General features: G+C 36.4%; 1 protein-coding gene and 2 pseudogenes across 9 annotated transcripts in view; 1 reads left to right on the top strand and 2 right to left on the bottom strand.

Annotated features, from left to right (window-relative positions):
• The window catches only part of HFM1 (helicase for meiosis 1), a 96276-nt gene extending 83880 nt beyond the window's left edge, over positions 1-12396 (top strand). For 3 of the 9 annotated variants that reach the window (XM_019414142.2, XM_019414148.2, XM_019414143.2), the window contains 3 exons: positions 2894-3005; positions 3098-3252; positions 7308-7793. In XM_019414142.2, coding sequence (XP_019269687.2) covers positions 2894-3005; positions 3098-3252; positions 7308-7500 — 460 coding nt within the window. In that variant the 3' untranslated portion in view covers positions 7501-7793. Of the gene's footprint in view, positions 1-2893; positions 3006-3097; positions 3253-3929; positions 4530-7307; positions 7794-11496 lie in introns of those variants that run through there. The other 6 variants (XM_019414146.2, XM_019414150.2, XR_008418672.1 and 3 more) reach the window with 5 other exon arrangements.
• LOC109246263 (peptidyl-prolyl cis-trans isomerase G-like) lies at positions 11604-12590 on the bottom strand (annotated as a pseudogene).
• A 681-nt stretch (positions 12591-13271) lies between these two features.
• LOC109246262 (peptidyl-prolyl cis-trans isomerase G-like) lies at positions 13272-13909 on the bottom strand (annotated as a pseudogene).
• Between the last annotated feature and the right edge of the window lie 225 nt (positions 13910-14134).

Below are 14134 nucleotides of genomic sequence, written 5' to 3' on the forward strand. Positions count from 1 at the left end.
TATGTCAATTATATTTCAATAATAAAAAGTAAAATAAATAAAAGGAGCAACCACTACTCAGGTCCAGCCAGTTGTTGCTGTGCAAGAAGTAAGTATCTAGTGTTGTCAAATATTCTGATTTTCAAAAAAAGCTAGGTGTCTAAAATTCGGTGTGACATCTCCTGACTTAAATTTTGAAAACTAATTTTTAAAAATGTGATATAATCTATAGCAACCCCCACTCCAGGTATAGTCTAGTTTTTAGTCTCCATAGTAAGCAGTAGGAAGCCTTCCAAGATACTTACGCACAGGATAAACAATTTGATGAGACAAAATTATTTGTAGATGAGATATAGGTATATGATATAATATAGATAGATAGATAGATAGATAGATAGATAGATAGATAGATAGATTGAATTGTAGAAGGTGGGACCATGAGAAGCATGGTGGCCAGCACAAAAGACAGGTTATGGTAAGGCCTAAACTAGAGCAGAGGTGATGGGAACTGAGAGGTAGTTAGATTTTTGAAACATTTCATAGATAGCACATACTACAGTAGTTGAGGAAGAGGGAAAAAATACATGGCAAGTGAGTACACAAAGATGTTAATCTGAGAATATAAGGCACACAGACATTTGTAAAAGTAAATAGTAATTTTAAAAATGTTCAATTTTGGGGAACCTGACTGACTCAGTCAGTCAGTAGAGCATGAGACTTGTGATCTTAGAGTTGTGAGTTCAAGTCCCACATTGGGTGTGGAGCCTACTTTAAAACAACTTGAAGTATTTTTGCAGAAATGCGAAGTGCATCTGGATAGTGGACTTGGCGAGAAGTCATGGAGAGTAATTATAGCCACAACCAAAACTTTCCCCAAAAGAAATACTGACAACTTTTTATTCAGGGTCTAATTTACTTAAGGATTATTTATTTCTCCTAGTTTAAAAAAATACGAAATTTGTGGTGTCTCTTGGTATTTTTCTCTTATTTAGTCATTTTACTTATCAACATCATAGAATCATAGATTTCAGAGAATTCCAGAGCTGAAGTGTGCTTAATTTAAGCATCATTTAGTTTCTCCACTGCAAGATACTTGAATCACCATCCAACGCCATTGCCATAGGTATTCATGACATCTCTACTAAAACAGCTCTAGTGACCAGGAGCTCATTCACTTCAACATGCCTGATCCGTGTTTGGATCTCTCAGACCATTCAATAGCTTTTAAGAATATTTGTCTAAAATTTGTCTTCTTACTATTTCCATTCATTGGTTCTAACTCTGAGTCATACAAAATAAATGGATTAGAAGCATCAAAGTAGAACAAAGCTGTGGGTGTAGAGAAGAAAAAATAGGTAGAAAGTAGGAAGATAACAAAGCACGTAGACAGTTTAGTGAGCCATACTTTTAGAAGCTATAAATAATTTGGGGAGAGTTTAAAAGTGATGAACAGAAAATAAGTGGATTTAAAAGGGAATCCTTATCAAGTAGCCTCTAAAGAAAAAATTGTGCCATAAGCTGGAACTAGAAAGAAGGCCTGTGGGACCTGAGGATTTGGGGTGGGAAGGAATCATGCTTTTCCTTTTGTACCCTTTTTGACTATTTTAATTCCTTGCTTTTGATCAAAAACAAAAAGATTCAATCCTATCAATACATGTACTTCTCTACTACCTGTATCCACTGCTTATTACTCTTTTTTTTTCTTTATATGAAATTTATTGTCAAATTGGTTTCCATACAACACCTGGTGCTCATCCCAACAGGTGCCCTCCTCAGTACCCCTCCCCCACCCTCCCCTCCCTCCCATCCCCCATCAACCCTCAGTTTGTTCTCAGTTTTTAAGAGTCTCTTATGTTTTGGCTCCCTCCCTCTCTCTCTCTTTTTTTTTTTTTTTTTTTTTTTTTTTTGGTGGGAATGCAAATTGGTCTTTATTACTCTTTACATGACTATCATATTTTAGCCTTTGAGTGTCATCTTAAATTGTCACCTCCTCAGACATGCATTCATGACTACCTTTTTAAAGTGGGTTTATGTCTTCACACTTTTTCTTGTAATATTACTCAGTTAATTTCCTTCATATAACTTCAGGATCCATAATTATGTGTATTTATTGTTTACTCATTGTCTGCTCCTCTACTAGATGATAACTCCCTCAGGATTTGTTTACCTCTTCATACCTAGCTCCTAGTACAATATCTAGCATATGGTAGTGAATAATAAATGTTTTTTAATGAATAAATTTAATACAGAAGATTGAACGTGAATCCTAGTGTAGTTTTAGATTGGAAGATAAATAAAGGTGTCTATCTACAGTGAGACCAGAGCAGGGAAAGGAGATTAAAAGTTGAGCCAGGTGAGATTTAGAAAAGATTTACAGACTGCTAGGTAATAGAAAATTAAGCATGAGACCCAATTTTAAGGAAAATTACTGAATGATTACTTCTGTAGCCTTTTAAAAATAGTATTTTTATCTAATTTGAAATATATATAGATTGGGGGACACCTAGATGGCTCAGTCAGTTAAGCGTCCAACTCTTGATTTCTGCTCAGGTCATGATTTCATAGTCGTGAGATCAAGCCTTCTGTCCAGCCCTGCCCTGAGCATGGAACCTGCCTAAGATTCTCTCTCTCCCTCTCCCTCTGCCCCTCCCCTGCTTGTGCTCACACTCTTCCTCTTTCTCAAAAAAAAAAAAAAACAAAAAAAAAATTAAAAAAATATGTATAAAGTGTTATTTTGTCTAAAGGAAAGGAGATAACACCAGATTTTCCATGAGTCTAAGAAACAGCATCTTTTTTTTTTGTAATAAATATGAAAGACTATAATCATCTTCCCCAAAGAATCACTATTGATCTAATTAAGATGGTTTGTTTCTCTTATTCCCATATTTTACAAATAATTAATTTTGATTTTTAGTGTTGTTTCATCACATGAGAAGCCAGATATTTATTTATCAGATTCTCCTGTGTTCAAGTTTGATGCATCCTCCATGACAAAATTGCCTCCACAAGCTGGAAATGCAGATATTGTAAGAAGCACTTCATTGTTTTTCTTTTAAATTCTGCCTGAAGAGTTAAACTTTCAGTGATTGCCTTTTTTTCTGTTTTCCTCAAAATATAGGTCTGTTTACAAGAAAGAAAACAGCAGAGTCTGTCACCAGAGATTGAAAAGCTGTGCTTTACTCACTCTAAAAAAATACCAAATTCTTCACATTTTATTGAGAAAGTGGATTTCTTTATTAGCAACAATGAATGTAAAAAGGAAATTGATTTCAGGTAAGAATTCTTTAAAGTCTTTCAAGACTATACCAATAAAAACTTTCTGTGAAGAAATTCAGCATTCCTTTTTCCTTGATTTATTTTAAAGATAACCTAAACATTTTATTTACTTAAAGACATTGAAAAGTTATACCCCTGGTGACCTAAACCCTTAAGACAATTAATAATTTTAAGTATGTCAGTTTTTGAGAATATATGTTTGATACTTTATTAATTAAAATATATTTTGTTGCTAAACTTTTTTTTAAGGATTTGAACACAACATGTTGATAATGTAAAGTGTAAAATTACTAAAATCCAAATGAGATTTGCTAGTTTTTCAAAAGTTCAAGTTGTATTTTAGCCATGGAGCTTTTTCACAATTGTACAGGTTCGATGAAAAGTCATATTAAGTCAAATTAGTGCCCCCATGACTGGTCACTTCTATGGCTAACTATAGCAATTTCTCTATCTCTCTTTAATAGTCAAGGTTTACAGACTTGTTCACATATTGATTAAATATTACTTTTTTAAATGCTTAAAGAAATACCTAAGATGTTTGATCCCTACTTCTCACAGTTTATGAAATCTGATTTCCCCCCAACAGACTTCTTAAGGTTATGCATATTGAAGTTCATTTGATATATTACCTCTCAGCGATCTATATATATTTCTATATTTGCTTTTCCCCCCAGTAGGTATCATCCTGATGATGAAGCTGAGGAAATAAAGTCTTTTCTGGGAATATTTGATGGTATTTTCTAAAACAAACCAAAAAATTTTATCTTATATTAATAAGACAAAGTATAAAGACATCCAGTTATAAAGCAAGCATTTTATTTTTTAAAGGTAGTTCATAATTGTTCAATTTTTTTTTTCTCTTGGATTTGATCAGTTCTGTTGACTGATTTGCAACAAAATATTTGGACAGATTCATTTTCCTATTGTAACTTCATGAAAAGCACTCTCACAGTGGGTTTGTTTCAGTAAGCTGAAAATTAAGTTGCTCTTAGCAATTATTTGGTTATTAAATACATCTTGACTGGATTTTGACAGGAACTAATTAAAAAATTGTTCTTCAAAAACAAAAAACAAAAAAAAATTATTCTTAATTTTCTCAACAAGAAGAAAGGTAGTCTATGAAAAGAAATGATGCTAGGTTACTGAATCTGTTTATTGTATGGGTTATTCACCAATACTGTTTTGTTTTACTAAATATTTTTAAGAATCTGTGGCTGTCTGAACCTGTTGTTATATAATTTCAAATAATAATAAATGAAACATTAATCAACATAGATTGTTTTCCTTTAGCTTGTTTTCCAGTATGGTGAATCCTAAAACTTTGTTACGTTGACCTTTAGCAAACTCTATTTCATGTTATTTTCCCATGAATTTTCTCTCAAATTTATTGATATTTATTGATAAGTAGTGTATAGGCAGTCTAAGAAGTGTTTTTTATTCTATTTATTTATAGATACAGGTGAAGTTGAAGTCCACTTAAGAAATTTTAGGAATTTAGGGGCATCTGAGTGGTTTAGTTGGTTAAGTGTCTGACTCTTGATTTCAGCTCAAATCATGACCTCACAGTTAATGAGTTCAAGCTCTACATTGTGCTCTGCACTGACAGCACAGAACCTGCTTAGGTTTCCCTCTCTCTCTCTCTCTCTCTCTCTCTCTCTCTGCCCCTCCCCCTCTCAAGCTCGCTCACTCTCACTCTCTCTCAAAATAAATAAATAAATAAATAAATAGATAAATAAATAAATAAATAAATAAATAAAAGAAATTTTAGGAATTTTTCTTTAAGCATAAAAGCCTTAGAGATGAGAAAAGTAGAGAAGAGAAACTTCCAGATGAGATTGTTGTTATTATCATTGGTAAACATTTATGAAGCATCATATATTAAGCATAGAGAAAAAGCTTAAAACAAAACTAAGAAGCTTTATTACCATGTTGAAAAATAAGAGCAACCAGTTCCTTTATTTTAGTCATCTTTACAATTGGCATGTTTCTGCATCTGAATCAATCATGCTACAACCTTTAAAGGTTATTAAACACCATTAAAATGAAAAATTGGTGCACTGCAATCTGCTCATCTTGCATACATAGACTATGACACTAAAGAAATAGCAATTTAATTCGAGACTTATTATGATCTGCTAAGCAAAAGCACTCTGCTTGATACTGCAAAGGAAGCAAATGATGAAAATACTGTTTTTGCTCTCGTGGAGCCTACTTTACATTCTGGGAGAGAAACTAAGACATATAGTAATGCAATAATAAAATACAGAATACATTAGAGCAGTGGTTCTCAAGCTTCAGGGTACATTGCAGTCATCTAGAGGGCTTGTTTGGAAACAGAATGCAGGGAACCATACGCAGAGTTTCTGACTCAGTAAGTCTGGGCTGGGACCTGAGAATGTGCATTTCTAACAAATGCCCAAATAAATGCTGATGTTGCTGGTCCAAGGATTGCACCTTGAGAAACACTGCAATAGAGGTTTAAAGAGCTCTGGGAGTTCATAGGAGAGAGAACATAATCCTGACCATAGAGTCGGGGAAGCCTTTATACAGGAGTTAAATTTTTTTTTAATTTTTTTTAATGTTTTTTTATTTTTGACAGAGAGAGAGACAGAGCATGAGCGGGGGAGGGGCAGAGAGAGAGGGAGACACAGAATCCGAAGCAGGCTCCAGGCTCTGAGCTGTCAGCACAGAGCCTGACACGGGGCTCGAACTCACAGACCGTGAGATCATAACCTGAGCCGAAGTCGGAAGCTCAACCAACTGAGCCACTCAGGCGCCCCTATACAGGAGTTAAAATTTGAGCTGAGCTTTAAAAGATGAAAATGATCTTGATGAACAAACACATGAGAGAAGAACATTCTGGCAGAGGAAACAGCTTGAGCAAAGCTCCTAGGGAGGAAAATATCTATTTGGGGAATAATGAATAGATAATATTAAACATAGGTTAGTGTTGTAGGAGGTGTTTGAAATGTATCTTAAGGCCAGACTGTGGAAGACTTTAAATGCTAAGAAACCTGAGCTTTATTCAGCAGACAAATGTTTCCCAAACTTGCCTGATCATAAGAAACATATGGATAATATATTAAATATAAAAATTCCTAGACCTTACCTGTTTCAGAATCGCCAGGTGAAAGGGACTGGGAATTCTATAGTTTTAACAAGACTTCAGGTTGTTCTTTATTATCAAGCCAATTTTGGAAACACATGGGTAGGTTCACTTCATAAGTAAAACAAATAGCAAATTAACAGCTTTATCATAGACATGCCTTATTTTGTTCAAGTGTTTACCTGGAAAGTTAAATGTAGTAGTTCTTAAGAAGTAGACTGATCTCTTAAAAGAGTCTAGTCACTGGGTATTCTTTCCATGAGTGAATAACCCTACGGTTTCCATTTTGTAGCATAAGGTTTAAATATATTTCGATGAACCACACAACAGAGCTTTACACAAAAATCTTTGTTGGATTCAATTTTTTCATCTTTTTTTTTTCAGTTAAAAAAGTCCTTAACAGGCTGTATTTTTCTCACAGTGTTGGCATAATGGCTCCTACCTCATAGGTATGAAACAAGAATTTAATAAGCCACTGCGTAGGACGCTCTTAGTTTAGGGACTGATGCATAATATGTTCTTAGTAAGTGGTAGTTGTTCATACTTAAAAAATATCCTTAGCAGTACTTTATTTTATTATTATTATTTTTCAAAGTTTATTTATTTTTGAAGGAGAAAGAGTGCAAGTGGGCCAAGGGCAGAAAGAGAGGGAGACACAGAATCCAAAGCAGGCTCCAGGCTCTGAGCTGTCAGCACAGAGCCTGAAGCAGCCCACAAGCCGTGAGACCATGACCTGAGCCAAAGTCGGACACTTAACTGACTGAGCCACCCAGGCGCCCCTACTGAGCAGTACTTTAAATAGCCCATGGGGAAGGGGTGAAATAATACAAACAGACTGTCCCCAACTTCTGTCTGGACTCATAGTTTTTTAACTTTATGATGGTGTGAAAATGATATGCATTCAATAGAAACCATACTTGGTCTGTGAATTTTGATCTTTTCCCAGGCTGGTGATATGCATAGGATACTCTGTGGCAAGGTTGGGCAGGAGCAAGGAGCCGCAGCTCCCAGTCAGCCACAGGACCATGAGGATAGACAACCATACACTGACAAACCATTTTGTACCCATGCAACCAAACTGTTTTACTTTCAGTACAGTATTCAATAAAGTACGTGAAATATTCAACACTCTGTTATGAGATAGGCTTTGTGTGAGATGATTTTGTGCAACTGTAGGCTAATATAATTGTTCTGAGCATGTTTAAGACAGGCTAGGCTAAGCAATGATGCTCAGTATGTTTGGTGTATTAAATGTTTTTTAAAAGATGTTTTATTGGGGCGCCTGGGTGCCTCGGTCAGTTAAGCATCCAACTTCAGCTCAGGTCAGGATTTCATGGTTCATGAGTTCGAGCCCCACTGACAGCTGTACTGACAGCTCAGAGCCTGGAGCCTGCTTCAGATTCTGTGTCTCCCTCTCTTTTTGCCCCTCCCCCACTCATGCGCGCGCGCGCTGCGCGCGCGCGCGCTCTCTCTCAAAAAAAAATAAAATAAAAATGTTTCATTTATTTTTTTGAGAGATAGAGAAAGAGAGAGACAGAGCATGAGCGGGGGAGGGACAGAGAGAGAGGGAGAGACAGAATCGCAAGCAGGCTCCACACTATCAGTGGAGCTCCAGTGCAGGGCTCGAACCCATGAACCGTGAGATCATGACCTGAGCCAAAATCAGAGTCAACACTTAACTGACTGAGCCACCCAGGCACCCCAAATGCATTTTTGACTTAATGGTGTTTTCTACTTATAATGGGTTCATCAGGATATAACCTTATCGTAAGTGTAAGTCAAGGAAAATCTGCATTCATTTGTCATATTTGAATTGCAGTAAGTTGCATAGGACTTGACAAATGAACTCTTTGACTTTCCATAGATGAATCATCCATAGAAATTTTCTCTTGGACCTCCCTCCTATGTACACTTCCTCATGCTTTCAGGTAGATTGCTCTATCTCTGTCCCCTCCTCACCAGCATTCTTAGTTTTATGGTCAGAGCATATATATCTATTTTAGTATTACCTTAAGTAAAATGTAATTAGAAAATAAATCTTCTGGGGCACCTGGGTGACTCAGTTGGTCAAGCGTCTGATTTCGGTTCAGGTCATGATCTCATGATTTGTGAGATCGAGTCCCACATCATGTTCCATACTGACAGCATGGAACCTGCTTGGAATTCTTGCTCTCCTCTCTCTCTGGTCCCCCCAGATCATGTGCACACGTGCAATTCTCTCTAAATAAATACACATTAAAAAATAAATCTTCAAATTCTATTATAATGCATTCCAAAACCAGATAGAAATGATTGCTAAATTATTCACAGTTTACTCCTTAGTAGGGTCACACAAAGTGTCTCTTTACTTTGACCCCATTTCTAGAAAACACCCTCATCAAGGATAGTTAGGGAGCTACTCCTTGAGGACCTGTAGCCTAGGGGTTATATGGATAACACCTGTGGCATCTTACATCAGAACAGGTGTCGATATAAAGAACCTCTTGGGGTGCCTGGGTGGCTCAGTCGGTTGAGTGTCTGACTTTGGCTCAATGTGAGTTCGAGCCCCGCGTGGGGCTCTGTGCTAACGGCTCAGAGCCCGGAGCCTGCTTCAGATGCTGTGTCTCTGTCTCTGTCTGTATCTCCCCTGCTCACACTCTGCCTCTCTCTCTCTCTCTCTCTCTGAAAAATAAACATTAAAAAAAATTTTTTTTAATTTAAGAACTTCTACTTTTGTGGGACTAGAGAAGATACCAGTGAGGAGAAAGTTAGGGCAAAGAGAAGTAAACTAAACTAAGTTTACTAAGTTTATTATGTAAATAGTCTAAGAATTTCAACGTGGGTTTTGGTTAGTGGAACAAACAAAACAAAAAGAACGGAAAATGCTGGCACTTCTTATCCTTTAGCTTGTCACTTCCTGGCTGCCAGTAGTTAAAGGCCTTGCCACTCGATGTCTGATCCAAAGACCAGTAATAGGAGAAACTCCTTGGAGCTGGAGTTAGAAGTTCTCAGGCCTCACTCCAGAACTACTGAACCAGAATCTGCATTTTAACAAGATCCTGGGTTGGTTACATGCACGTTGCATTGTGAGAAGCACTTATTTAAGGTGGAAAGGAAAGGAAAGGAGGCAATATCAGAATTTTAAGAGAATCCATTCCAGAAGACAACTAGAAGAGTAATGATGATTAGTTGGTTTTCTGCACATATATTTCCTATTTTAAATGTAATATGGTGATATCACTCTTGTTTAATTGCCTTTCAGTATAGGTTGTTTTCTTCACCAACTGTGTAAATTATCTTTATAATTCCCATGCATCAACTGGGTATTTTTTTTTTTATGTAGCTTGAGAGGCACTTAGATGCTCTATAGAGTTTTGTTTTAATTAACATAATAAAAGCCGATAATTCAAAAGAGCAATCTTTGTCTTGCTTATTTTCACATTTCAGTTCAGAAACCTTTCCCTAAACTAACATATGCCTTAAAACTTCTTACATATTTTAGCAAAACAGAATGAAACAAACAAACAAAAAAAACCCAAACCCCATACTATTCTGAAAGATTTAGAAAAATGTGCATAAACCTGCACTCATATATGTTGTAACTATAATTTTTTTTTATCAAAAAAGGAATGAAAATTCAGCTGATATTAGCATTTTGCCCATTGAAGCACATCCTTATGACAGTAGGTGGCTTCAATCCTTTAGAAAGTACACACACAATAAAGTCATTATTCTGGGGTTTGTTTCTGTATTGATCAGTTTGGAAATGTAAACCTTTTACCATTTAGAAATTTTTAAAAAATTTGAAATTTAAATGAATTTTACTACAATATTTTTTCTCATTTCAAGTTTATTAAAATATTAGCAGTACAAATTATTCAGGTTGCAGTTTATCAAAAGATCAACTCAGATGAAGTCCACATTAAAAAAAAAAAAAGGACAAACATAAACCAAAAACAATGAAAAGAGGAAGACAACAAAAAGATTTATCAGCAAGACTCTACAACTTAAAATTTGAGACAAAATGGAAACGAACTTTCCACAACTCACTCATCCACTATTGTCTTCAAGTGTTCTAGAGCTGGACTCATAGTCAACTTTTTTATGGTCAAAGTTTTAATTTTTATCATGTATGTGGTCATTTTGTTAACCCTTTGATTTTTGGTTTTCCTTTTCCACTGAGGATATGGACTTTGCATGCTCCTTATTTTTCAATGTGAAGAACTTTAATTCTTTGTCCTACTTTGTTCTCATTTTAAGAATGACTTTGATCTCTATCAGCCTTTCCCCCCTGTTATTATTTGGGCTGTTAGGATGTTTTTAAGAGTAGATTCTTTTCAGGGCACCTGGGTGGCTCAGTAGGTTGAGAGTGAGACTTCGGCTCAGGCCATGATCTCATGGCTCTGTTTGTGGGTCTGAGCCCTGTGTTGGGCTCTGTGCTGACAGCTAGGAGCCTGAAGCTTGCTTTGGATTCTCGCTCTCTCACTTTCCCTCTCTCTCAAAAATAAATAAATATTAAAAAAAAAAAAAGATACATTCTTTTCTGACCTTCAGCATTTTCTTTCCAGTGTGAACTTTCTTGGTTTCTGTATTTTTTGTTGTTTCTGCTTTGATTTTCTTCTCTCTCTGAGCTCCATAAATCTCTCCTCCTTCTTTTTTTCTTGATGTTACTTTTCTCTGCTTTATGACCTTCCCCTCTTGTACCCTGTTCTCTGTATCTGTGGGACTCCTTGCTTCTGCTGCTAGTTCTATCAGGGCTTCTAGATTGCACCCTTCCACTCCAGCCCTACTGCTTCTTTCTCTCATTCTACCATTGTAACTGGTTTTCCTTTGGGGATGCTTTATTTTGTAGTTTTACCCTGTACACCACTTTCTTCTCTGACAACCACAAGCACTTTAAAGATACCATATAAATGTTTCTCATAATATCCCTTTGATACTGGGGTCAGATAAAAGAACCTCACCTTGTGGGTGACAAAATTGAGTTGATTCTCCAGGTCACATGTTTCTTAAACTATTAAGAAGTGGCATCTGGTTTACAGTCTTCTTGTAGCTGGTAGAATTAATTTTTGTTGAAAAAATGGGACCATTTTATTGTATTTCAGCCTCACCTCAACTATGGAAAAAGAAGAAAAGCTCTTTCTTTTCTTTTTTAGAATCCTGCTCGCACCCTGTCTCCTATGTGTTTGTTGGAGCCCAATTCCTTCCTGATGAGAGTGAGGTACTAGGAGGAGGGCTGAGGCCCCAGGAGGAGTGAGGACAGAGGAGTAACTGTTGATGAGTGATGACCATGTAACTGTTTGCCTTTGGTTGTATCACGTTCCCTTCTAGACTATGTGCATCTGTTATTTGTCTCACTTTTATTATGATCATGCTCACTTGCTCTTTGATTTCTATTTAAACTTCTCTTTAATTTTACCCCTTTCCTGATCTTTTCCTTTAGACTTTGACTTTTCTTTAACAGTCTCATGATCCCTTCCTTTACTCCTTGACCCCATATTCTTTTCTTCATGTCCATTATACTTTGTATTATCGTTTTTTTTCTTTTTTTGTATTATGCTTTTCTTAACTCTGATTTCTGTTTGCTCTTATTGCCTCTTTTAGATTTGGCCCCTTTTTCACCTTGTTTTTATTATATTATCTTTTTTTCTGAATGTCTTCTGATGTCTCTCTCGTTGCTGTTAGATTTATGGTCTTAAACTTTCTTTTCCTCTTTACTTTTTGTTTGGACTCTTGGCATGCCTATGGTCAGTTATATTTTTCTCTTTTACTCCAACTGGGCTTCTTTGATTTTCTTTTGTTTCAGTTTTAGCTAACTCATTCTTAAGCTCCTTTGATTGATCTTTCACCATTGGATACCCTCATTCTTTGAGCTTTCTGAATCTCGTGCCTCCACTGTGAAGTAGTCTCACTACATCTGAAACGATCCCTTGAACTGGATCTGGAAGGAGTTTGATAATGTTGTTGTTCTATTTCTTTAATTTTATTGCCAGACCTAGTAACTGAAAGTCTCCTCTGCTGTGAAGTAGGCTGGAAGTTAGGTAGATCAATCTCTCTCTCTCTCTCTCTCTCTCTCTCTCTCTCTCTCTCTCCCCTCTCTGCTTTCTTTGCCATCAGCTCTGGGAGCACTTTTTCTAATTAAGAATCAATTTTCAGGCATAGGAGGGAACTCTTCTGGATAAACAATACACTTGTGTTATGCTTTAAGATTTTCAGCCTCACTTTCACTAGATGTGATTTTCTTTTCTTTCTATTGTGTGTGGGGGGGGCATTTTTCCTACGTTTCTTTTTTTTTTTTTTTTCTGTTTACTTTTTTTCTTTTTATTTATTTATTTATTTTTTTTATTTTTTAATATATGAAATTTACTGTCAAATTGGTTTCCATACAACACCCAGTGCTCATCCCAAAAGGTGCCCTCCTCAATACCCATCACCCACCCTACCCTCCCTCCCACCCTGCCCTCCCTCCCACCCCCCATCAACCCTCAGTTTGTTCTCAGTTTTTAACAGTCTCTAATGCTTTGGCTCTCTCCCACTCTAACCTCTTTTTTTTTTTTTTTCCTTCCCCTCCCCCATGGGTTTCTGTTATGTTTCTCAGGATCCACATAAGAGTGAAACCATATGGTATCTGTCTTTCTCTGTATGGCTTATTTCACTTAGCATCACACTCTCCAGTTCCATCCATGTTGCTACAAAAGGCCATATTTCATTTTTTCTCATTGCCACGTAGTATTCCATTGTGTATATAAACCACAATTTCTTTATCCATTCATCAGTTGATGGACATTTAGGCTCTTTCCATAATTTGGCTATTGTTGAGAGTGCCGCTATAAACATTGGGGTACAGGTGCCCCTATGCATCAGTACTCCTGTATCCCTTTTTTCCTACGTTTCTTTTCTTTTTTTTTTTAAAGAAAATTTAAGAGAAATTTTAAAATTTCTTTTCAGAAGCACTTTTAGAGTGAGAATAGGACTGAGAATCTCTTGAGCTATATGAGTCACTGGATGGGGAGGGAGGAGGAGGAGGATTTATGCATTTTTTTCTTTCTTTAGTTTGGGAATTAGCCCTCCACAACTGAGTGTCTACCTCAGCAAATGGTTTGCTCACTGCATCTGTTTTCTGGTTTTCTCTCTTGCACGACTTCTTGCAGAGAAGTCATTTGCCCCCAAAACAACATGATACCCATCTAAATGAGGAGCTGTTTTTGTTAGGAAGAACTGTGAACCGTTTGTATCCTTCCTTCTTTCACTGATAAGAGAGATTCTCTCTTGTGTTTAACAATGAAATTCTCGTCTTCAAAATATCCTCCATTTTCTTCACTGAAGTCACCACCTGACTTCACCTATGAAGTCACAACCATAATATCTTTGACAATGCTGTGAAAAAGAAAACTCTTATAATGGCCCCTGAGTGAATATCCCTGACCCCTTTTCACTTGTAAAAAAACAATGAAATTCATCCCATGTTTGGGGGAACACATCAGAAAAAAATTCAAAGACAACTCTTCCAGCAGGTTGATTATTAATGGCAATGTCAAAAAAAAAAAAAAAAAAAAACTCGTAAAACATTGAGGATGCTGAATCATTGTTCCAATGGCTCCAATACTTAAATCTTTAAATAGAGAAAAATCAGGAACAGACTGATTCAATCAAGGACAACTGATCCAATCCTTTTGCTCCTGTACTGGTAACACTCTCCTCTCCCTGGGATCCTGTCCTTCAGAACTGCACTGATGTACTTCAGAACTACACTGCCCAGAAAAGGCACTAAAGTCCACTACTACAATCACCTTT

The sequence above is a fragment of the Panthera pardus genome, unplaced genomic scaffold (assembly GCF_024362965.1).
Source record: "Panthera pardus isolate Hobbes unplaced genomic scaffold, ASM2436296v1 HiC_scaffold_11, whole genome shotgun sequence".
Lineage (NCBI taxonomy): Eukaryota > Metazoa > Chordata > Mammalia > Carnivora > Felidae > Panthera > Panthera pardus.